This window comes from Phocoena phocoena, chromosome 13 (genome assembly GCF_963924675.1).
Source record: "Phocoena phocoena chromosome 13, mPhoPho1.1, whole genome shotgun sequence".
Lineage (NCBI taxonomy): Eukaryota > Metazoa > Chordata > Mammalia > Artiodactyla > Phocoenidae > Phocoena > Phocoena phocoena.
In genome coordinates, this window is record NC_089231.1 from 72,967,406 (window position 1) to 72,992,595 (window position 25,190).

Genomic DNA, 25,190 nt, shown 5'->3' on the forward strand with positions numbered 1-25,190 from the left:
CAGGCCACCCAGGCACCATGGGTACACATCCTCATCCACAGTCGCACACGTCCCTTAAACAAACATGAACATGCACACTGACCGGACCCAAAAGGATCTGCATGTCCTCTCCGTCTGCTCACCGATGGCCACTCCACACTGTGTAAGGATCAGAGACAGGAAGGGATCTCCAGGCGACGGCTGCGTTGACAGCAGGTGAACCGTCCTGAGGCTGCTGGTGTGAGCAGTGGTCCTGTCTGGACGCCAGAAAAGAGTCTGGGGCCATGTTTACTTTCTTCTAAGCAAAGGGCAGGGCATCCGCTGGGGGCAGTAAGCCCCGCTTAACGGGGCATAAGGCCCAAGAGGAAGGAATGAAGCCCACCGGGCAGTGGTTTGTACGCTATGCCCGTAAGCAGGCCAGGCAGCCTTCCCGGAATGGAGTGGGTCAACAAGGAGGGCAGAGGAAGGGGCAGCTCTGCTCTTGGCCAGACCCTGCAGGGTCCCAACAAGCACCAGACCACAGATCAGCAGAAGGCGCAACAGGCCTGCCCCTTCAACGGAGCTGGGCATCCAGAGCCACACTAGAAACAGCGGCTGAGAGGCAGGAACCCCCAGGTGGTATCTCCACTGCTAAGAGCTGTGGTCCTTCACCAACAAGCTCTAGGATCGATGCCCGAGGCGGGACGGGCTGTTGGCAAAGCCGTGGAGCCTGTGCTGGGCACGGGAATGGGGCCAGGGTGCTGGGGTGGAGTTAGGAAACACTGAGCTCGCAGACACCGCTGGTGACCACCGACTACAGGACCCGTTTCGGAGTTGACAAAGTGAACCCTGGAGGAAAGGCGACCCAAGAAGCTCAAAGAGGCAGTCAACACCCACAGAAATAAATACCGCAGACAAGTTCTCACACACACACCACACCCACTCATCCTCTTCCTCCAGAACCAGGAAAGCCTGGCTCCAGTGCTTCTTGGATTCTCAGGAAAGCAGAGACCTTGGACCCAGCTTGTTCACTGGCAGGGGTGTGTTCACCTGGGTAAAGACAATCCATTCACCTGGTCGAGAAATACCAAAATCGTCATCTGGCTTTTTATGCAGTCTCTCCGGACGCGGGGGCAGCGGGAGGCCCGGGAGCTCTCGGGGAATCTGAGTGCACAGCGGGGAGGAGCAGGGCGGGTGGGGTGCAGGCGGGGCGCCTGCCCGCTCACTGGTGGAGATGGGCCCGGTCGTCCGGGCGCTTGATGTGGATCCGCCGCACGCGCTCGATCCGCTCCCGCTCCCGCTCCTCGTCCTCGTCCAGGTGGTGGGAGCGTCCGGCCGCCCCACCCGTGGCCTCCAGGAGTGCGTTGTCGGGTCCCCGGCCATCCTGGGCCTCATACAGCAAAATATTCAGGGTCTCCTCATAGATCCGGGCTTCAGGGAACTCCACCTGTAGCGCCACAAAACACAAGGCAGGTACATTAGCTTCTCAAACCCCCCACCCCACCAGCTCCGCCACCACCCAGGACTTCTGAGCAGGGCCATCTGTCTACACCAGGCCCCTAAGACTCCGTAAGACGATCGTTATTATGTTTAAAGCAGTTTTTATTGTCAATACGCAACACTTACACATGGCGCTACATTCACGAGAGACAAAAGGGATACAGTGAAACAGATCTCCCTGCCCTCTCTGCCCCCTTTGGAAGTTTGCCTTCCTTTGGACATTTACATCATTCCCAATGTGTTACTTCTAACAATCAGGGCTGCACCCTTGTACACGAGGCATTCCACAACTTAAAGCAGCGTACTTTCTGAACAGGGACCAGCTGGGGACCCTCATAAAATGGACAAAATCCCTCCCACTCAGTAAAGCGCTGCGTGCACTTACTGCCCTTCGGGGTCAGGCGCCGTGAACTAGAGGTGGGTCCCAGGCAATCAGTAAGAACTGGTAAAGCACTTGAAATGTTCTGCCAGGGAAGATACCGATTATGCAAAAACCCAAGTGGAACATCTGTGCAGTTACGGGAGACAACGAACCATGAGTGTCAGCTCCAAAGCACAGGTCCTGGAAGTGTGGGATAGAAGGAGAGGAAACTGTCCCTGAAGGGGCAGTCATCCCAATACCAACTCCCTGGAAAAAGGAAGGAGCCCTGAGGGACAAGAGGCAGAGCGAAGGGAGCCAGGAGAGGGACTCTGGCCTCCAGCCCGGCTCCACCACTAACCAGCTGCACGAACATGAGCACAGGCTCACTCTGGAACCCGTCCAGGAATCTATACACAGTGGGGATCTGACCACGAGGTCTCTCAGTGCCTTTGCTCGCTGTTAAGCTCTAAAAACGTAAAGTCACTATTTTAAAGTTTAATCGATATGATGATTAGCTTTTGAATATCCAAGGGCAGAGGCAATCCATGTATATAAAAAACCAAACTATGACAAAATGGAGAGTCTAGTTACAGGTGGAATTCACAGCCCTAAAGAAAAGAGGCACGTCTTGTTAACACAGGAGGAAAAGTGAATAATTCTGGTTCCCCCACTATCTTTGAAAGGAAAAAAAAGAAAGTGTTTTTCCCTTCCTGGCTACCTTACAACAATACATACCTTTTAGGATACATTCTAAATACTAATGACCAGATGTTCTAAGAAGTTAAAAAAAAAAAAGGGCTTCCCTGGTGGCACAGTGGTTGAGAATCCACCTGCCAATGCAGGGGACACGGGTTCAATCCCTGGTCCAGGAAGATCCCACATGCCATGGAGCAACTAAGCCCACGAGCCATAACTACTGAGCCCGCATGCCGCAACTACTGAAGCCCACGTGCCTAGAGCCCATGCTCCGCAACAAAAGAAGCCACCACAATGAGAAGCCCGCGCACCACAACGAAGAGTAGCCCCTGCTCGCTGCAACTAAAGAAAGCCTGAACGCAACAAAGATTCAATGCAGCCAAAAATAAACAAACAAAAAAAACATGTACCCTTTTAAAAAAAGAAAAAAGAAGTTAAAAAAAGATTTTTAACTCTGGTTTCTACTTTGTGGTCTGATTTTCTCTCATCTGCATTTTGCCTTTGAGGCTGCTCTAGCATCACACAGAGCTGTGGGCTCCTGGGACTGCAGTAAGGATAATAACCTGAGCAGGTGACCTACAGATCTGTATGAAGGTGACTAGAGGCATGACCTGCTGCATGTGTCCCTGGTCATCAGATTTCCCCAGATAGGTTGAAAAGGAAATAACACAGTGTATGGGATGATTTAAAAAAAAAAAAGCACAATCAAGATGGTAGAATAGTAGGACATGAACCTTACCTTCCCCCACAAATACAGCAAAAATATATTTACATGTGGAATGATTCTCACAGAATATCTACTGAACACTGGCAGAAGACCTCAGACTGCTGAAAGGGCAAGAAAATCTCCACGAAACCAGATAGGAAGAAAGAAAAAAGAAAAAGGAAAAGAAGAGAAAGGAATCGGGACAGGACCTGTGTCACTGGGAAGGAGCTGTGAAAAAGAGGAAAGGTTCCTGCACCCTGGGAAGCCCCCTCACCGGCGGGGAGATGGGCCGGGACAGAAGGAGAGCTTGAGCCTCAGAGGAGAAAACAGCAGCTGGTTTGCGTCAGCCAAAGCAGACGGAAGACTACACAGACAGTCAGTGCTGCCGCCCTGCACTCCCCAGCCTGACACACGAGTCTGCCAGTGCTGGCGGGGGGCTGGGTGCTGGAACTCGGGCTTCAGAGATCAAAACTGGGGAGAGGACTGGGGTTGGCATGTTGTGCAGACGGACCGGGGGGGCTGGAATCCAGTGTGACCACAGCTGGGGGTGTATGCAGGGGAAGCCTGGGTCACCTTAGAGGCCAGTTGCCATTGTTTGGGGGGTGCATGAGGGGAGGGGTGGGATCTGCATTGTATGTAGCCTTTTTCTCTGTGCGTGCGCTTGCAGACGGCAGGACACTACCTACATGGGCTCCAGGAGCCGTCGCAGCGCCCCCCCCAACCCCCGACACCAGGAGTGGTTTCAGGCTACCATCACCCCCCTCCTGGACCCAAGGAGTGGTTGCAGGGCCCCCACCACTGCCTGCCCAAACTCCAGGAGTGGCTGTGAGATGCCCTCATGCCCATCGTGTGCTCTGGGGGTGCCTGAGTTGCCCGCCGCCACCAAGAACCCAGGGCTGGGCATCAGCCACTGCATCTGCACACCCCCGTCAAGGGGTAACGACCAGCACACGCTGAAGAAAAAGGCCACGGGCATCCATACTAAAAACCGCCCTCACACCAAATATATTGAACTCACAAAAGCTACACAGGGATGACCCCACATATAAACAGCCCTCCAAGACCACAGTAGACAATTGTTTCTCCTAAACTCAAAAGAGAAATCTGTAAAATGAAGAAGCAGAAGAACTACTCCCAGATAAAGGATCCCTGAAGGAACAAAGAGTGAAACAGACCCCTTCAGTCTAATAGGCACTGATTTCAAAAAGAAAATAATGAAAATACCAAAGGAATTAAGAAAGGCTATTGAAAGAAATGCAGAGTACTGTAAAAAGGAAGTAGAAACTATAAAGAGGAACCAAAAAAAATTAGAAAACTCATTTGCAGAGACGAAAGCTGAACAGCAGAATGAATAATGCAAATGAATAAGTGATCTGGAAGATAAAATAATGGAAATCACCCAGTCAGGACAGCAGATAGAAAGCCAAATGAAAAAAACCGAAAGCAATCTAAGAGACCTGTGGGATAATATAAAGTGTGCCAACCTATGCAGAATAGGGACTCCAGAAGGGAAAGAAAGAGTAAAGAGGATCAAAAATGTATTTGAAGAAATTATGGCTGAAAACTTCCCAAACCTAAAGAAAGAAACATACCCAGGTACCAGAAGCTCAAGGGTCCCAAACAAGATAAACACAAAAAGACCTACACCAAGACGTATTATAATAAAAATGGCAAAAGTTAAAGAGAGGATTCTAAAGGCAGCAAGAGGAAAACAGAGTTAATTACAAGGGAACCCCCCCCCCATAAGACTATCAGTTGATTTCTCTACGGAAACGTTGCAGGCCAGAAGGGAGTGGCAAGATAAATTCAAAGTCCTAAAAGGGAAAAAATCTGCAACCTAAGATACTCTACCCAGTAAGATTATCACTTAGTATAGAAGGAGAGAGAAAAAATTTCTCACACAAGAAAAAATAAAAGAACATAGCAATACTAAACCTATCCTAAAGGAAATATTGAAAGCTCTTCTCTAAATAGAAAAGAAGTAAAAATCTATAGGAAAGAGAAAATCACAATTGGAAAATAAATCACTTAAAAAAGCCAGTAGAGGGCTTCCCCAGTGGCACAGTGGTTGAGAATCCGCCTGCCAATGCAGGGGACACGGGTTTGAGCCCTGGCCCAGGAAGATCCCACATGCCATGGAGAACTAAGTCCATGTACCACAAATACTGAACCTGTGCTCTAGAGCTGGCGAGCCATAACTACTGAGCCCACATGCCACAACTACTGATGCCCCCACGCCTAGAGCCCATGCTCCACAACAAGAGAAGCCACTGCAATGAGAAGCCCACACACCACAACAAAGAGTAACCCCCAATCGCCACAACTAGAGAAAGCCCGTGAGCAGCAACAAAGACTTAACACAGCCAAAAAAAAAAAAAAAGCCACCATACAGATTAAAAAAAAAAAAAAAAAAATCAAAATATTTTCGGGCTTCCCTGGTGGTGCAGTGGTTGAGAGTCCACCTGCCAATGCAGGGGACACGGGTTCGTGGCCCAGTCTGGGAGGATCCCACATGCCACGGAGTGGCTGGGCCCATGAGCCATGGCCGCTAAGCCTGCACGTCCAGAGCCTGTGCTCCGCAATGGGAGAGGCCACAGCAGTGAGGCCTGCATACTGAGGAAAAAAAAAGTATTTTCTGTGAAAGTGATGATAACCACAGTGAACAGCAAAAGGATGAACATGAAGATGTAAAAGAGGACATCAAAATCATAAAATGTTGGGGAGGAGAGTAAGAAAATGTAAATTTTTTTTCCCCCTAGAATGTGTTTGAGCCTATATGACCACCAGTCTAAGGCAAATATATATAGGAAGGGCTTAACATACTTGAAAAACAGGGTGACCACAAATCAAAAACATACAATAGATTCACAAAAAATGAAAAGAACATAAGTATAATGCAAAAGAATATCATCAAGCCACAAAAGGAAAAACAAAAAGGGGACAAAGAATATAAAACAACAGGAAAACAAGGTTTAAAATGGCAATAAATACATATCTATCAATAATTACCCTAAATGTCAATGGACTAAACGCTCCAGTCAAAAGACACAGAGTGGCAGATTGGATTAAAAAGACAAGAGCCAGGGCTTCCCTGGTGGCGCAGTGGTTGAGAGTCCGCCTGCCGATGCAGGGGACACGGGTTTGTGCCCCGGTGTGGGAAGATCCCATGTGCCACGGAGCAACTAAGCCCGTGAGCCATGGCCACTGAGCCTGTGCTCTGCAGTGGGAGAGGCCACAACAGTGAGAGGCCCACGTACGGCAAAAAAAAAAAAAAAAAAAAAAAAAAGAACCTACAATACACTGCCTACAAGAGATCCACTTCAGGGCAAAGGACACACACAGACTGAAAGTGAAGAGATGGAAAAAGATATTTCATGCAAACGGAAGTGACAAGAAAGTGTGGGTCGCAATACTAATATCAGACAAAACAGGGCTTCCCTGGTGGTGCAGTGGTTGAGAGTCCGCCTGCGGATGCAGGGGACGCGGGTTCGTGCCCCGGTCTGGGAAGATCCCACATGCCGCGGAAAGGCTGGGCCCGTGAGCCATGGCCGCTGAGCCTCTGCATCCGGAGCCTGTGCTCCGCAATGGGAGAGGCCACAACAGTGAGAGGCCCGTGTACCACAAAACAAACAACAACAACAACAACAAAAAACAGACTTTAGGGCTTCCCTGGTGGCGCAGTGGTTGGGAGTCCACCTGCGGATGCAGGGGACGCGGGTTCGTGCCCCAGTCCGGGAAGATCCCACATGCCGCGGAGCGGCTGGGCTCGTGAGCCATGGCCGCTGAGCCTGCGCATCCGGAGCCTGTGCCACAACAGTGAGAGGCCCGCGTACAGACAAAAAAAAAAAAACAGACTTTAAACCAAAGCCCATAAAGAAAGATAAAGAAGGACACTATATAGTGATAAAAGGATCAATACAAGAAAAGGATTTTATACTCATCAACATATATACTCCTAATATAAGAGCACCCAAATACATAAAACAAATACTAACAGACATATAAAGGGAGAAAAGTGACAGGAATATTGGGTTGGCCAAAAAGTTCGGGTTTTTCTGTAACATCTTCCAGGAAAACCTGAATGAACTTTTTGGCCAACCCAACAGTAGGAGACTTTACCATCCCACTCACATCAATGGACAGATCTTCCAGACAGAGACTCAATAAGGCAACAGAAATACTAAATGATACAATAGAACAGTTAGACTTAATTGATATTTTCACATTACATCCCAAAAAACCGGAATACACATTCTTTTCAAGTGCACATGGAACTTTCTCTAGGATTGACCCACATAACTAGGGCACAAAACAAGCCTCAACAAATTTAGGAGTACAGAAATTATCTCAAGCATCTTTTCTGACACAACAGCATGAAACTAGAAATTAGCCACAGAAAAAGAAATGAGAAAAAAAAATTACATGGAGACTAAACAACATGCTACTAAAAAACCAATGGGTCAATGATGAAATCAAAGAGGAGATTAAAAAATACCTTGAGACAAGTGACAATGAAAACACAACCATGCAAAATCTATGGGATGCAGCAAAAGCAGTTCTTATAGGGGACCTCATAGAGATTCAGGCCTTCCTCAAAAAAATGAGAAAAGTCTCAAACAACCTAACCTACCACTTAAAAGAATTAGAAAAAGAAGAAAAAACAAAACCTAGTCACCAGAAGGAAGGGAATAATAAAGATCAGAGGGGAAATAGAGATTTAAAAAACAATATAAAAAAATTAATAAAACCAAGAGCTGGTTCTTTGAAAGGATAAACAAGATTGATAAACCTCTGGCCAAGCTCACGAAGAAGAAAAGAGAGAGAACTCAAATAAACAAGTTAGAAATGAAAAAGGAGACATAACAACTGATACCACAGGAATACAAAAAACCATAAGGGACTACTAAGAACAATTATATGCCAACAAATTCAACAACCTAGAAGAAATGGACAAGTTTCTAGAAACATACAGCCCACCAAAACTGAATCAAGAAGAAATAGATAATTTGAACAGACCAATCAATAGAACTGAAATAGAATCTATAATTTAAAAACTCCCTACAAACAACAGTCCAGAACCAGACAGTTTCACAGGCAAATTCTACCAAACATACAAACAAGAACTTACACCTATCCTTCTCAAACTCTTCCAAAAAATTGAAGAGGAGGGAACATTGCCAAGGACATTATATGAAGCCACCCACCATCACTCTGATACCAAAACCAGACAAAGACACCACCAAAGAAGAAAATTACAGGCCAATATCTTTGATGGTACAGGTGCAAAAATTCTCAACAAAATATTAGCAAACCTAATCCAACAACACATAAAAAAGATCTTACATCACAACCAAGTGGGATTCATCCCAAATTCATAAGGATGGTTCAACATATGCAAATCAACGTGATACACCACATAAACAAAAGAAAAGACAAAAACCACATGATCATCTCACTAGATGCAGAAAAGACATTTAACAAAAATGCAACATCCATTCATGATAAAAACTCTTACCAAAGTGGGTATAGAGGGGACGTATCTCTAAATAGTAAAAACTATTTATGACAAACCCACAGCCAATATAATACTCAATGGTGAAAAGCTGAAAGCCTTCCCACTAAAATCTAGAACAAGACAAGGATGCCCGCTGTAACCACTTCTATTCAACATAGTATTGGAAGTCCTAGCCACAGTAATCAGATAAGAAAAAAAAATAAAAGGTATCCAAATTGGAAGGGAAAAGGTAAAACTGTCATTATACTTAGATGATATAATACTATATACAGAAAAACCCTAAGGACTCCACACAAAAACTACTAGAACTGGTAAATGAATTCAGCAAGGTAGCAAGACACAAGATTAACATACAGAAATTGGTTGCATTTCTTCACACCAACAATGAAGTATCAGAAAGGGAATGTAAAAAAAAATCAATACCTTTTAAAATCACAACCCCCCAAATAAAATACTTAGGAATAAACCTCACCAAGGAGGCGAAAGACTTATATGCTGAGAACTATAAAACGTTAATAAAGGAAACTGAAGATGATTCAAATAAATGGAAAGATATCCCATGCTCCTGGGTTGGAAGAATTAATATTGTTAAAATGGCCATATTACCTAAAGCAATCTACAGATTTAACATGATCCCTATCAAATCACCCATGACATTTTTCACACAACTAGAGCAAATAGTCCTAAAAGTCACATGGAACCATAAAAGACCCAGAATTGCCAAAGCAGTCCTGAAAAAAAAGAACAAAGCAGGGGGCATAACCATCGCAGACTTCAGATAATACTACGAAGCTACAGTGATCAAAACAGTGTGGTATTGGCATAAAAACAGACATATGGATCAACGGAACAGTATAGAGAACCCAGAAATAAACCCACACACCTACAGTCAATTGATCTTGAACAAAGGAGGCAAGAATATACAATGGGAAAAAGTCCCTTCAGCAAGCGGTGTTGGGAAAATTGGACAGCCACATGTAAATCAATGAAGTTAGAACAGACCCTCTCACCACACAAAAAAATAAACTCAAAGTGGCTTAAAGACTTAAACGTAAGATATGACACCATAAACCTCCTAGAAACGATCATAGGCAAAACATTCTCTGACATAAACCATACCAATGTAGGTCAGTCTCCCAAGGCAATAGAAATAAAAACAAAAATAAACAAATGGGACCTAATCAAACTTACAAGCTTTTGCACAGTAAAGGAAACCATAAACAAAACGAAAAGACAACATACAGGATGGGAGAAAATATTTGCAAATAATGCAACCAACAAGAGCTTAATTTCCAAAATATACAAACAGCTCATACAACTCAACAACAACAAAAAAAACAAACATACCAATTGCAAAATGGGCAGAAAACCTAAAGAGACATTTCTCCAAAGAATACCGAAGGCCAATAGGCATATGAAAAGATATTCAACATCACTAAATATTAGAGAAATGCAAATCAAAACTACAATGAACTACATGCTCACACCAGTCAGAATGGCCATCATTAAAAAGTCTACACAACATCGTTAATCAACTATACTCCAATATAAAATAAAAATTAAAAAATTAAACACAAAAAAATTAAATAAAATACCTTCAAAAAAAAGAAAAAGGTCTACAAATAACAAATGCTGGAGAGGGTGTGGAGAAAAGGGAACCCTCCTACACTGTTGGTAGGAATGTAAGTTGGTGCAGCCACTGTGGAAAACAGCGTAGAGGTTTTCCTCAGAAAACTAAAAACAGAATTACCATATGATCCTGCAATCCCCAGGCATATACCCAGACAAAACTATAATTCAAAAAAAGATACATGCACCCCTATGTTCATAGCAGCACTATTCACAATAGCCATGACATGGAAACAACCTAAATGTCCATCAACAGATGAATGGATAAAGAAGATGTGGTACATATATACAATGGACTACTATTCAGCCATAAAAAAGAAAGAAATGCCATTTGCAGCAACATGTATGCAACTAGAGATTATCATACTAAGTGAAGTAGGTCAGAAAGAGAAGGACAAATACCATATGATATCACTTATATGTGGAATCTAAATTATGACACAAATGAACCTATCTATGAAACAGAATCATAGACACAGAGAATAGAATGGGAGAGGGATGGATTGGGAGTTTGGGATTAGCAGATGCAAACTGGTATATATAGGATGGATAAACAACAAGGTCTTACTGTATAGCACAGGGAACTATATTTAATATCCTGTGATAAACCATAATGGAAAAGAATGTGAAAAAGAATGTGTATAACTGAGTCACTCTGCTGTACAGCAATGAACACATTATAAATCAACTATACTTCAATAAAAAGAAAAAAATAGAAGGGAGGAAAACAAAAGACAAAAAACAACCCAGTCACATAGCCTAAGGAGGAGGGTAGGCAAGCAGAAACCTAAAGGGAGTGAATATCAATTAACAGTGGACCAGATCTCTAACCACACTCGGCAGCGTGATCTAGCTTTGCAAAACAGCACAGGGACAGAAGCCAAGGGAGAGGTCAGGTCCATTTGCAGAGGATGACATAAAAATGGGTCCAGAGTCCAGATCAGACAGGGAGTCACATGCCGGGAAGAAGCCACCCAGATTCACGAGGAGTGCTGAGAGGGCCCCGTGAGGGTGGAGGGCTGCCCAAGTTGGTGGGTAAGAGGAGGACAGATGACAAGGAAGTAGGGGCTCACGACTAGAAGGCCAAGGTCAAGACCTTGAAGGTAGCACTGCTCCTGATGAGTGAGATGGATGGGGCCAGTGTGGTGGGAAACAGCGTCGAGAGGAAGACGGCAAGGAGCTGGCACAGGTGGGGTCAGATCGTTGATGACAGAGGAGAAAATGCAGGCAGCGGGGTACACACAGGTACAAGGACCCGTCTGAATCAACCCTTACAGAAAAGAAACCCATGAGCAGTATGACTGTCTATACTTACTGGGTGTCAGAAAGGAAACGCCATTCTGTTTTTCCAAGCCTACATTTGGATCTTTCCAGGGCCCAAAAGAGAATGAATATTTGAACAATGAGCAGTCATGAGTCAAGGAAAGCATTTTTAGAGCCTTTCCCTCTTGAAGTGTATTTTGCTCAAGGAGAAAGGGAAGTTTTTCAAATACAGATTTCAGACCAGCCACTCAGAACCGTCCTCTGGAGGCCCTTACCTTGGTCTGTTTCTTCTCGGTGGCGTAGACGATAGAGGTACAGCAGACTTCAGCGATCTTGCGGCCCTGGCCGTAGAAGGACCAGCAGCAGATTTCGTCCCCAATGACATCCTTTATGAACAGGACCCTTCCATTAAAGCGCAGTGATAGCTTATCAAACAGTTCGATGTTCTTCAACATATTGTCGTCAGAATTGCTGCAAAAGAGCATTTGATAAGGTGATTGATTACAAGCTGGTGTTAACAGCCACCACTAGTGGGGGAGTGTTTCCACACACTGGACCCATTATCTCCAACATCCCTTTTCAACCTCACAGTAAGCCCGTGAAGAAGGCACTACAGTCCCCAAAGCTCAAAGGAAAGCAAGGGTCAGAGAAATTAGGGAACTGGCTGAAGCCAAAAACTAATAAATGGCAGAGCTGAGCCTCAAAAAGACAGCTATGGCCTCTTAAGTCTGCGCTCCTCACCAGAGAGCTAGGGCGGACGCCCTGCTGTGCAACAGCCAGGAATGAAATGCTGAAACCACGGGGTCTGCAGGCAGAGGCACCAGGTCGGGGACATGGAGGAGAGCCCCACAGAGCCACATGAGAGGCTGAGTGACCTGCCCGAGGGAGACTTTTTATCCTGGGTCCATTTATGGGTCTTGAATAACTTCATCTAATACCCCTACAACCCATAAGTTCCTGATTTAGAGCCACATGTTCCCAAGAGCCAAAAGGCATTCTAGAAACCTGTATATATTGCTAGTGGGAACATAAAATGGCACAATCACTTTGGAAAACAGTTCGGCAGGTCCTCAAGTGATTAAACGTAGAGTTACCATATGACCCAGCAATTGCACTCCTAGGTATCCACCCAAGAGAAATGAAAACATGTATGTGTACATGCATGTCCACAGCAGCATTATTCCTAACGGCCAGAAGGTGGCAACAACCCTAATTGTCCATCAGTTGATGAATGGACAAGCAAAATGTAGTCTGTCTGAACAATGGAGTATTTTTCAGCCATAAAATGAATGAAGTACTGATGCGTGCTACAACATGGATGAACTTTGAAAACGTTATGCTAAGTGAAAGAAGCCAGACACAAAAAGCAACATATTGTAAGATTCTACATATATGAAATGTCCGGTGTAGGCAAATCCATAGAAACAGAAAGCAAAGTAGTGGTTGCCTAGGGCTGGGGGAGATAAGAGGGTGGGCGCCATGGGGAGTGACTGCTAACAGGTATAGGTTTCCTTCTGAGGTGATGAAAATGGTCTACAATTAGGTAAGTGGTGATGGTTGCACAACTCTGAATATACTAAAAAACACTGAATTGTGTATTTTTAAACGGTGAATTTTATGGTATGTGTGAATTTGATTTCATATCTATCGATCCATCTGGGCATTCTAGAGGTGCAAAAAGGCCACCCTCATCTGAAGGGAACGAGGGGAGCTGGGCCTGGCTGGTGTGAGTGCAGATGTCTTTTCTGGCCAACACCTTACCTCGTATACGAGTATTTGTTGTTACTTCTGTTGTAGAGCAACTTCACGGCTGGCTGTGGGTTGTTTTAAAAAAAAAAGGAAAGAAGAGAGTCACTTGGAGTGCAGGTGCGAAGGACCACTGGCTTCCCACAGCACTGGAGCCCTGCCATCCGCCAGAAGAGGCAGATAAGCATAGCCTGCTGGCTGGGGTCCTGCTGGCTGGAGAGGGAGACTGCGTGAGCCAGCACCAGGAGAAACAAAAGATGAGCTATACTCTCCCATTCCTGACCCCTTCTCAGGCCTTGCCCAGGCAATTTCGCACATTTTTATTCCAAAACTTACTCAGAATAACTTCCACCGCTTTTGGTAGCAAAAGAAATGCCACAAGGTTGCCTCCACCATACCTTATTTGAAGTCGCTATAAGTTTCTGTTCTTCCTTGGATGAGGTGATGACAGGAACTTTGCAGAAAGGCTCATAAGTATCTTTGTTCTGCTGGAACAAAACATGCTTTCAGCCTGGGAGGCCTGCCCAGCATTGAACTGTTTAAGCTGGCCTGCCGGGCAAAGACGGACTCTGGCGAGGGGAGATGGGGCAGCCGTGGCTGGGAAGAGAGGAGGATTCTCAGCACCAGTGAAGTATGATGGGGGACGACCAGGAGTGGAGTTCTCCAGTGAACCCGCTCTTTGGCCAGGACTGTTATATGCCAGGGTGCTTGGCATATAAATACTAACAACAATGACACATTTCACAGCCCAGGAAGCCACTCAAAAATAAACCCTAAATATGGCAGATGAAATATGATTGCATCAAAGCTCCTAAAACCCCACTGCAATGACTGCAGAGGAATTATAAGCCCATAAGGAGAGAAAGAATGGGAAAAGTGAGGTCAGCAGACAAAAGATGTCAAAAATTCAAGTCTGGAAAGCAGGTCTCAAGTGAGTGATAACCAAGGAGGAGAACGCTGAAACCTAAGTTGGCAGATGGGAAAGAATCCACAGCTTTGAAGGCTGGTGGGCTCAGGGCAAGAGCAGAGTGTTGCTTGCTAGTCGACAGAAGCACTGGTGAGACTCCAGATGGATCCCCTACCCCAGCCGGGCAGGAGAAAAGTCCACTTTCCTGGAGCAGTTTGTACAGGAGAGGACAGGGCTGAGCTGCTATTCCGAAAACGGGAGATTAAGTGAACCATCTACACACTAAATGGTGAGCCCTACCCCCCGACCCAGCCCCTTCTCCTACTCAGATCTCAGAAGGCAGCCAGTTGGGCTTATACCCACCAGGCAAGAGAGTGGAGGATTCCTCTACAGGGAACCACCTGTCCAAAAAAAAAAAAAAGGCTTACAGATTCTGACATTGAGAGTTCCCACTGAAAAAGCCAGCCTTATCATCTGCCACTGAAGCCCACTGGACAACAATACATACAGTGTTTCAGAGCCTTTGCTCTTGAATTTCAACAGACCAAGGACCATCAGATTATACCCGGAAAGCCTCTCAAATATGAGACTGAAACCAAAACAAAGAGAAAAAGTAAGAGAAGGAGTCACACAATGAAGGCAGCAGAAAGAAAACTTCAAATAGTATCATCAGACAGATGAGAGCAGATACCGCATCCCATGAAACAAGATCAGCGTGCTATATAAAAAAGAGCACTCGGAGAACTAGAAAAGGCTCTCGGGAGTCAGAAATACGATAGCAGAAATGAAAAATTCAATAGAAGCGTTGAAAAGATAAAACTGAAAAAACCCTCTGAGAAAATAGAAGGATAAGGGCGACAGAAACTAGGAGGTCAGTCCCGGAGGTTTAATCTCAGACTAACAGAAACCACAAAAAGGAACCCAGAGGGCATGTCTCTAAGACAAAGATGAAACAGAGATTCCCTGATGTGTCTGAACATACCAGAAAGAGACTGAAGTTTCTGAGAATTTAGGGCTGAATTAGGGATGTGTGCTTAGAAAACCAAGCAAACAAAAGACAATGAAGCAATCACTAATTCTGGCAAACTGAAAAGTTACACGAGAAAGGAAATAATCACTGTATACTGTGGCTCAACTGTTAACAATATTTACACAACTCAACGTAAACTCTGAGTACGGATTTAATCAAAACTGTGATAAACTATACTGGGAGAAGGAATATGTGCAGGCAAGTTTGGTAGTGGCTGGGGTGGTACATGAGCTAAATTTTAATTTTCTACAGAAACGCCAGTAGATAATGTGGTAAACTGAAAAATCAATAAATAATATAAGAGACAGGTGAGTAAAGAACTGCTGCAAGAACTAAAAGAGGCTGCTGCAGGGGTGGGAGTGGGTGGAAGGCGCATGGAAGTGTTTTTGACATCAACCTAGCTTACAATACCAACTTGCCTTGGTAAACGCTTTACATGCATTACTTTAATAAACATACAAATGAAATAAAAAATAGCAAAGTAAAAGCTACAACATTCAGTTAGATTTACAGGGAGTTCACAGACTCGCAGTAGCGGCAGGGGTGGTGCAAATAACAGCTCCTCAGGCAGACTGGCATTGTGGGTACTGTCCCAGTGGAGAGCCACCCAAGAGCCTCACGTTTACAGAACCAATTAGGACAGAAAGGGTTCTGATTCTCTGCCATGTCTTAACTTGCCTTGAAATAAATGGCTGCTGGCTACATCTAGAAGTGTTCTGGTTTTGTAGGGATTTTACTGTCCCTAGACTTGACCCCAGCAGTCCTTCCCCAGCTCCAGCTGAGGAGTGAGGGGTGTCTGTAGAGATTACGCTGGGCTCTCAACAATGACTTGTGGGATGAGAATAAGTCTCCCAATGAGTCCAGAAAAGGATCAGGTTTTACACCCCATAGCTCGGTAGTGAAGACCCAACACCATGGGGGCTGAAATAAGCATCATACAGCCAGGGGTCGTGCAGGCCAGAGAGGAGCAGCTCCGGGGTCAACTCATTAACTCTCACAACAGCTCAATGAGGGAGGGGGACAATGAGAAAGGCAGATGAGTCTGGGGCTCTCCCCGCCCACACGGGGAGAAAGGTGAAACCCACCAGGCCCTGACCAGGTAGTACTTGGCTTCTGCCAGCAGCTCCTCGATCTCCCGGCGGCTCTCAGGCAAGGGGACCGCCCCGTCACGAAGGTAGTTGAGTATGGTACCAAAGTGCTTCCCACACCGGTCAATGAGGATCCAGCCTGCGGTGGGAGGAGGGGGGAGGAGAGCTGGGGTGTCTCTTGGCTCCCCACCACCTCTGGGGAGAGCAGGACCACAGAGAGGGTTGTGGTCCAGCCTGCGGTGGGAGGAGGGGGGAGGAGAGCTGGGGTGTCTCTTGGCTCCCACCACCTCTGGGGAGAGCAGGACCACAGAGAGGGTTGTGGCCCCACCTGCCCAGCTACCAGCAAAGGGCTGACCAGGCCCCGCTGGCTGCAGACAAGCACACCCCAGACTCACTGGTTTGGGCTCCTTTATTTTATTTATTTAACTTTTTGGCCACACCAAAGGAAGGATTGAACCGGTGCCCTCTGCATAGGAAGCACGGAGTCTTAACCACTGGACTGCCAGGGAAGTCCACGGCCCCTGGGGCCTAAAAGCATGTTCCTAAAGTACCTCAAAAATCCCTATGTTAAGAATATCGCAAGAGGGCCTACCCCACACCTGGATAAAATGAGTCCAAATGAGCACATCCCATTGACAGGGGAAAGGCTTCTGGTGTGAAAATATCTATTCCCTTTCACAACAAAGCTTTTCTTTTCAGACTCCCAAATAACAGAGCCATTTCTAAGGAAGCAGACGGCTCACTGCTGCAGGCTGTGACATCTGACTCCCAAGGGTGACCCCCAGGCACTCACCAGCACCACCACAGAAAATTCCATCCGTAACCCCCCAAACAAGTGTTTAGTGGCTAATGACAGCGATCAGAGATAAAATGGTGACCAGCCAGACCCTGCCCTCAAGCAGTTCAGTCTAACTTGGGGAGATGGCGCTGGCATTCATGAGATACAGAAACACATTCCAGCTGCTGACCGGAACCAGGCACAGTGCGAAATCGTGCCTTGTGGGTGGGGACAAGGCGAGTCCTGACGCTTCTCAGTGTCTTCTCCAGTCTCCAGTCCTGGCCCTGGTCTGCAGGGCCGCTATGGGGCTTCGCTTCTCGAAATTCCTCCGCTGAAATGCAAATGCTATTGGGAAGAGGAAAGAGGACTGGAGCCTGGGAAGGGGAGGAGGAGGTACCAGAAGGGGAAGCAGGGTTGAGGTGAAGACCAAGTACATCTCAAGAGAAAACGTGAAGCCAGACAGACGGAGAAGTCCCGGCCTTCCCGATAAGCAGGGTCACCCCGGGAAGGGGGCCCCAAGTCTCCTGCTGCGCACTGCCAGCGCCCAGGGAAGTTAGGAGGTTCACACAGAAATCACTCATTCTCTGCCCCTGCTTTCCCTCAGCTTGGGAAAAGAGCCAGGTTTCCACTCCTAAGACCACTATGCCTTCCCAAATCCTCCTCAGACCCCGGGCCCTGGATCGGCAGCAGAGGCCAATGGAGGCCAAGGGCAGCCGAAGCACCTTTTCACGTCCAGTCACAAGTCGGCCCGCCTCCCCAGAGTCCAGCCCCGCCAAGTGTGCTCAGGTGTTCTAGTGCACTAGTTAGTGTTCTTTGCCGCCATCACCAGGAGAGTTGACAAGGAGGCCATTTCCACGTTCCGCTTTGCAACTACTCCTCAGTCCACGGTTCCTGGGCCTTTGGTTAAAGGTCCCGTCTCGTCCCTCCAGAGCCTTCTGCGTGGCACTTCCACGCTGCTATGGTTTCCTGAGTACAGCAAGAAGTTAATCCCCAATCTCGGCAAACACAAAGCAAATGTGTGGCCTGGAGTCAGACCCTGGATCCCAGGAAGGACAACGAGGCCTTCACAGGTGTGGTAAATCCTGTCACCTTGACAGTGCTCGCTGGACATTATGTTCCCGTTCCTTTCTCCAGCTGAGACAACTAAGTGCGGACTCAGTATCTGTCCTGCAGCTCAGATGCCTACAGGGGCCTTGAGCACACAGGATAACCAGGTGCAGGTGGGCAGGGCGGACCACAGCCCAGGCCCTGCCTCTCCCTGCCCCCGCCCCCCAAGGGGGTTCTTCCCACTCCAGCCAAAACTGGCCAGGCAGGAATGAGGCCCAGGGCTGAGAGAGCCCCTGGTGTTCCAGGAGAAGCCAAAAATGCAGATTTCCCTGTGAAATCTCCAGACTTCTAAAGAACAGTAAAATGATTTTTTTAAAAAAACCTGTCATTAACCCACCATAGGGCAGCCAAAATAGGGCCTGCTGGCCACCAGCTTGTGACCCCTGTTGTTACTGTGGATCAAGTGCTCTCCTTCCAGCAAGCCGACAAGGTATGGAAAGACCGTATTATCTTCCCCAACAGTTCTTGCTGATGGAAGCTCATTCCCCTGCATTTTCCTCAGATGAAAACAGAGGCTCAGAGAGGTTCAGGGACACTCCCAAAAGCTGGGGAGGCAGAACTAAACCACAAAGAACAAGCAAGGAACTCGTAGGAAAACTCTTTTCATCATACAAAATTGAGAAGACACGTAGAACCTCAGTCTTTGGGAGAAAGGGCAACAAATTCCACCCAGCTGCTCTGGGAAGAAAATGTCCTCGTCTGCCTTTGATGTGTGGACAACGCAGCCACTCAGAAAGAACGAGGGCCCCTGAAATCAATTACCCAAGTGACAGTCCAGAGTTTCCATAAACGAACAGGCAGACCGTGACACTGGGCTCTGGCTCAAGAATGCTGTCAGGAAATGCTTGTGGTGAAGGAATCATACTTTGGACAAATAAGGGCAAAAAAAAAGAGCAGAGCCAGGCGCACTCTCCATGAGGTTTCAATTAGCATTCTGACTTCAAAATATTTTAGTTGCTTTCAAAGCAGGAATCAATCCCTTTGAAACAGTCAGCTCCAGTCCCCAGCATATAGACAAGCTAAGGGAAGCCAAGCCAGGTCAGGGCGACCTGGGCTCCCTGAACCCGTTGGCAGGGCTGGAAAGAAGAGTGAGGGGTGTAGACCCGGAGGCTCTGGGACGGGTTGAGTGAGAGAGCACAGGCCTGTACTGGAAACCCAGCTCTGCACCTACTTGCTGGATGACGTTGGTGTCTCACTTAACCTCTCTGTCCTACGGTTTCCTGTTCTAAAAATGGTTCCTCCCTGGGCTGGCATAAAGGTAAGATGAGAGAATGTACAGGAAGCACAGAGCACAATGCCGGGTCTGCCAGCAGCCATCAAATAGGTCTCTGATGGTGAGCCCTTTACATATGTCATCATCACTGGAGAACAGACAGGAGTGGCAGCGGCATCCAGAGGCAGAATGTTCCAGCCCCCAGGAAGGGGGTCTGCGTGGTTTTTGGGGTGCCTGGGAGGAGGCTTGGCTCAGGGACGGGGGGCTGGACTGCCGGGCTTGCCCCCTCCCAGCCCCACCAGCAGACCAGGTACTTCCTCTCTCCTTCCCTCCCCCACCTCCTCCAGGGAGCTTTCACTGACCTCTCCTTCTCCATACTAAGGTATTTAGATTTTTATGGTCCCCAAACTTGCCTGTTCATAAGTTGCCTAAGGTACTTGGGTCCTTGTTACAAATTCAGACTCTTGGAAGTAGCCTCATTCCTAAATCAGAATCTCTAGGGCAGGGTTTCTCTGCCTCAGCACTAGTGACACTTTAGACCAGGTAATTCTTTGTTATGGAGAGAGTCTCCATAGAGTATGTAGCAGCATCCCTGGCCTCCACCCAATAGCATTCCCACACCCAAAACGTGACACCCAGAAATGTCTCTGGATATTGCCCAGTGTCCCTGAGGGTCAAAAATCATCTCTGGTTGAGCACCACTGACTGAAATAGATCAAAGATCTAAATGTAAAAAATAATGTAAAAACTTCGAGGTATCAAAGTCAACAAATCAGACTGGGAGAAGGTATTTACAACATAAGACCACAAAGAAATATGATCCAGAATATATACTTCTACAAAGAAAGAAAAAAGGAAAATGTGTAAAGATACTGTCCGGCAGCTAAATGATGAAACACAATGGCCAATAAACATAAGTCACTCAATGCACTGGAAATGCTAAATAAAACAACAAAGTACTGTACCATAACCATCAGACTGGCAGTAAGTAAACAATGACAGGTGCCCAGTGTTGGCAAAAATTCAGACCCCTGTGGGGAGGATAACTGACACAACCGCTAACACCTAATCAAGTCGAGGATATGATCCCCAATTCCCCTCTTGGGAATCAACTCCGGGACAGAGCTCCCAATGGTGGGTAGGACCTTAATGCTGTGGGCCCTGGGCTGGGGTTGTGGGGGCTGGCTGGGGCCTGGGGACTCCAGAGCTTCTTCATTCACCAAAGTAAAAATATTATTTTCTGGGTGTGCCATGATGTGGCAGAGGTTGGGAAGCAGAGCCCACACATACACTGCGAGAGTGTTGGAGAATGATAATATTCCTAACAGTGAACGCTGGAAACAGCCTAAATAACCATCACAGAACATGGATCCATAAACTGCATGGAACACTCTACTTCAGGGAAATGTGTGAACTAGAGCTGTTTTTTCATGGATCACTCTCACAGGCATAACGCTCACTAAAGCAAAAGCTAAAAGGCTACGTACAAGCTATAACATGTAACACCGCTTATATGATGTTTAAAAATGTACCAACTATACGGTGGTTACGGACATAAACAGCTGTAGTAACGGTAATTCACGCAAAGCCCCACGCCAGTGGTTCTCAGCCCTGGCCGCGCATTAGAATCCCACGGCGAGCTCTTAAAGTCCCAATGCCCACCACACCCTGTCCAGTTACATCTGGCTGAGGAGCGGGGGCGGGGGTGCGGTGGGTGGACGACAGGCATCGAGGTTTAGCTCTGCGGGTGACTCTGCAGCAAAGGCTGAAATCCACCCCAGTGACCCCACAGTCAGGCTACTTAGAGGCCATGGCGAGAAGGGAGAGAGGCAGAGAGGGTAAAGAGAAGCCCCATGGGTCCAGGTAATGTTTTAGTCCTTGTCTGAGTCGGGGCACAGGGGAGTTTGTTACATTATGCAGTTTAAACGCTTTCAACTTACTTCAGAATTTTGCATAAGGCAGGAGGCCTGCGGGTGCTGCAGTTTTCCTGCTTATTCCACTGCCCCACTGGTTTTCTAGGGAACGCCTACTGATAATTAGATTAATGACTCTCTTCTCTGATCTAGTTTATAGACTTCCTTACTCCAAAAACATTAGCCAGAGACCAGACACCATTTAAGGCGGGAAAGTACTACAAGCAACAGGGATGAGGCAGGCAACTACAGGTGAGGGCCGGACAGAAGTCGTGTTACGAAAGGGCCACATAAATCCACCCGCCAATGACGACAATGACAAGGGCTCCGGGAGAAATTCTAGCACTGCAGGAACTGAACCTTTCTGGGGAGGAGTCTGGGAAAGGCCTAATCACTGCCACCGTGTCCTCTCAGAAGAGCGACCCCTGTAGGGGGAACGTGAGACCGCAACACCCTCATCCCACAAGGCCAAGGCAGGCCACTTCTCCACAGCGTGCTGAGACCCTTCCCCACAGCCCTGGCCCCTCTACACCCCAGCCCAGGCAGGACTAAAGCAATAACAGACAGCCCCCATTTACTGAGTCTCCCAAAGTGCCGGGCATTCTGTCAAGGGCTTTCTAACGTCCTCATGTAATCCCCATGACAACCCCGAAAAGCATTATCATTTACAACTTCTAAATGAGGAAAGAGGCTCAGAGAAAAAGTCACTCGACTAGTGTCACATCACCAATGAACAGCAAATGAGCCTGTGTGAGCACAATGCCCAATACGTGGAAACTGCTCCATAGCGGTTAGCTGGGACAGCTACCATGGGACAGAGCAGGACTCAAATCCAGGTCCACCTCCAACACCCACGCTCCTCTCTGTTGAGGAATTACGTGCACGGTATACAACTCAGGCAGGTAGAAGGGCGTGTAGTGCAAGAGAGTCTGCCACCCACCCAGGACCCCAGGTCCCCTCCCCAGAAGCAACCAGCTTCTCAGGTATCCTGTACAGATTTCTAGCAACACAATGCATATACTGTTCGGTATCTTCAGAGCCCTTGTTCTTTAACCAGCATGCCGTCCTGCTGGCTTCACTCGCCTGGGTGAGCCGCACTTGGCATTTGGGCCTGTTTGTGGCAAATTTCACTGCCAGCGACAAGCTTCCTGCCTGAAGGCCAGGGTGAAGCTGTGAGATGAAGAAAGTCTACCGCGTTTTGTAGATCCAAGGGTGTACTTAGGCCATGGGTCAGGCTGGGCAGTGTACTCCCCAGGGGCCAACAGGATTGCTCTGCCAGCACAGCGCTGGCTGGAAGACCAGACACTCAGCCTGACATCCCAGGCCCAAAAGGGCTTCATCTCTAAGCTGGTGGTTGGACCATAAGGCTGCCACACTCAGACGACCAGGCCTAGGGCTGGGCCCACATCAAACCACGCACAACAGACAGTAAGAGCCAGCAAGTCCTGGGTTCAGTAGCTTCATCATTTCCAGCCCTATAGCTTTTGAAAAAGCATTTCACCTCTCTGAGATGTGGATTTCTCACTTAGCAACTGGTAACAGCAGCCACCCCTTAAAGGGTTAAGGCGAGGCTTAAATGAAACAAAACCCATAAAAGGCCATACTGTGAGCTTTTCATGATGACTTGAAGGGGGCTGGAGTTCTGTGAAGTGGAAACAGCTGAGGTTTGGAGTGTCAAGGCAGCACTGCTTCCCTGGAGATGCTGGGTTTTCCACGAAGCACCGAGGAAGGACATCCTCTGGCAGCTGTTTAGAAGCCTGCACAGGCCCACTGGTTCCACTCTCGTGCGTCTCCCAGTTGGGGGATGGGAAAGCTTGTGGACTCTGTCTCCTTTGTGACACAGCATCAAGCCACCAAGGTGAGGGCTCTTAAGGAGACACGGCTTCCACTTTGCCTTGGAAGCGAGCCAGCCGCTTTTCCTGAGCCCCGCCAGAGACTGGGCAGGGCGGAAGAAAGGCCACAACAATCCTGGGGTCTCAGATAAGGTCCACTTCCTTCAGCAGCTGGGGTGCTATTGTCTTGATTTCCACAAATACTCCTGGGCCATGCTGGGTGCGGCCCAGCAGAGGGGATCCTCCTACTCATAAAAACCCTGGCGTTTTCTGGGTGGGGCACTGAGGCAGCTCTGGGGCTCCGACCTCATTCACCTGCTGCTGGGCCAGAAACCTGGGTTTGTGGGGAGCCCAGGGAAGTGGGACTGAAGGTCCCCCAGCAGCCTGGCTTCTCCAGGACACAGAGGGAGATGCCCCCACTAGCCGACAGTCCAGGGTGTGGCCCTCTTAGGATAGGAGAACACACTGTGCACACCAGGCCCAGAGCCCCCAATCCCACCCCTGTGTCAAAACTCGCCACTCTTCCAGGAACTACCATCTCGAGAAAGGCAGGGGCGTCAGCACAGAGGCCAGCCTCGGAAACAGGTAAGGTAGGGTCAAGCCAAGCCGTGGTCTGGCCTGGTCTCAAGCAAGCTCAGGCCAAGGAATGAAGGATGGGGCCATCTTTAAACCTCATGTGACCTGCCCCATAAACCCAGCCAAAGAAGGATGCTCCCTCTTGCAGGGGTCTGAGTGTTCCAGGTGGGTGGAAGTAGTTATGGGAAGTAGGACCACTTTAAACAATTCTTTGCCTTTCATTAACATGACTTTCCACAAAAAGAAAAAAAAAAAAAACACACACTGGGGACTTCCCTGGTGGTCCAGTGGGTAAGACTCCACGCTCCCAATGCAGGGGGCCCGGGTTCGATCCCTGGTCAGGGAACTAGATCCCGCATGCATGCTGCAACTAAGAAGCTCGCATGTTGCAACTAAGAAGTCCGCATGCCACAACTAAGTTCCCATGCCGCAACTAAAAACAAGCAAAAACAAAAACAAAAACCCCACGCATTGAATATACATATATTGAATGCTTACTATGGGCCAGCAGTCCCCCCGGTGTGGGTGTCATTGTGCCCATTTGCCAGATGGAGAAATGAGATGACAGGCTAAACAACTTGATTAGGGTCACCAGACAAGAAAATGGGGAGCTGAGACTCCAAAATCCAGGTTTGTGAGCCTTTTATCAGGACCCCATCCTAGGAGGACAACAGTCCAGAGAAAACGCTCCCACCTCTGTCACACTCGAGTTTCACTGACATCACAGAATCATGACCGAGAGAATGGGAAGAGAGCCAACCAGGGCAGCCAGTCCAGCATCCACTGTACAGAGCTGATGCCTGGGGTGGGGAAGTGACTTTCTCACAGTCACACTGCAAATCAACAGCTAAGTCGAGATTATGATCCCCCCATCCCACTGACTCCTACTCATCTTCAGCTCTCAGCTTAGGTGTCACCTCCTCAGGGAAGCCCTCCTTGACCACCTTCCCCTCCCCCCCGATTAGATCCAGTCTCCCTGTTACTCACTCTCAAGGCTCCCTGCACGCCCAGTAACACTGAGCACAACAGGAAACCTGGGCCTGTGGACACTGCCTGTTTCACGTTGGTTTTCTGAACTGGAAGGAAGCCCTCGACCACAAACATGTCCCGGAGTTTGGGCTTACCTTCACTATCCCAGAGGCACGTCCCGGAGGCTGGGCTTACCTTCACTATCCGTGAGCACCTCCATGCGCCCGCTGAACATGGCCTTCAGCATGGTGTCCTGCTTGGTCAGCGTCTGCATGGTGGTGTAGTACAGGGCTCCGCCCACGTTCAGCTTCACGTACTTGGAACTGGGGCTCGTGCCCTTGAACGAAGTGGTGCGGGTCGCAGCTGCTGGCACCGCTGAGCTCACCACACTTTCTCCTGACAT

General features: G+C 47.7%; 1 protein-coding gene across 1 annotated transcript; it reads right to left on the reverse strand.

The window, feature by feature from the left end:
• Positions 1 to 1,180: 1,180 nt before the first annotated feature.
• Positions 1,181 to 25,190, reverse strand: KCTD10 (potassium channel tetramerization domain containing 10). Its single transcript, XM_065889517.1, has 6 exons — positions 24,983 to 25,190; positions 16,408 to 16,538; positions 13,773 to 13,859; positions 13,390 to 13,442; positions 11,904 to 12,030; positions 1,181 to 1,405 (listed from the first exon to the last, which is right to left on the reverse strand). The coding sequence occupies exons 1-6, from the start codon at positions 25,188 to 25,190 to the stop codon at positions 1,181 to 1,183; spliced, it is 831 nt and encodes a 276-aa protein (XP_065745589.1).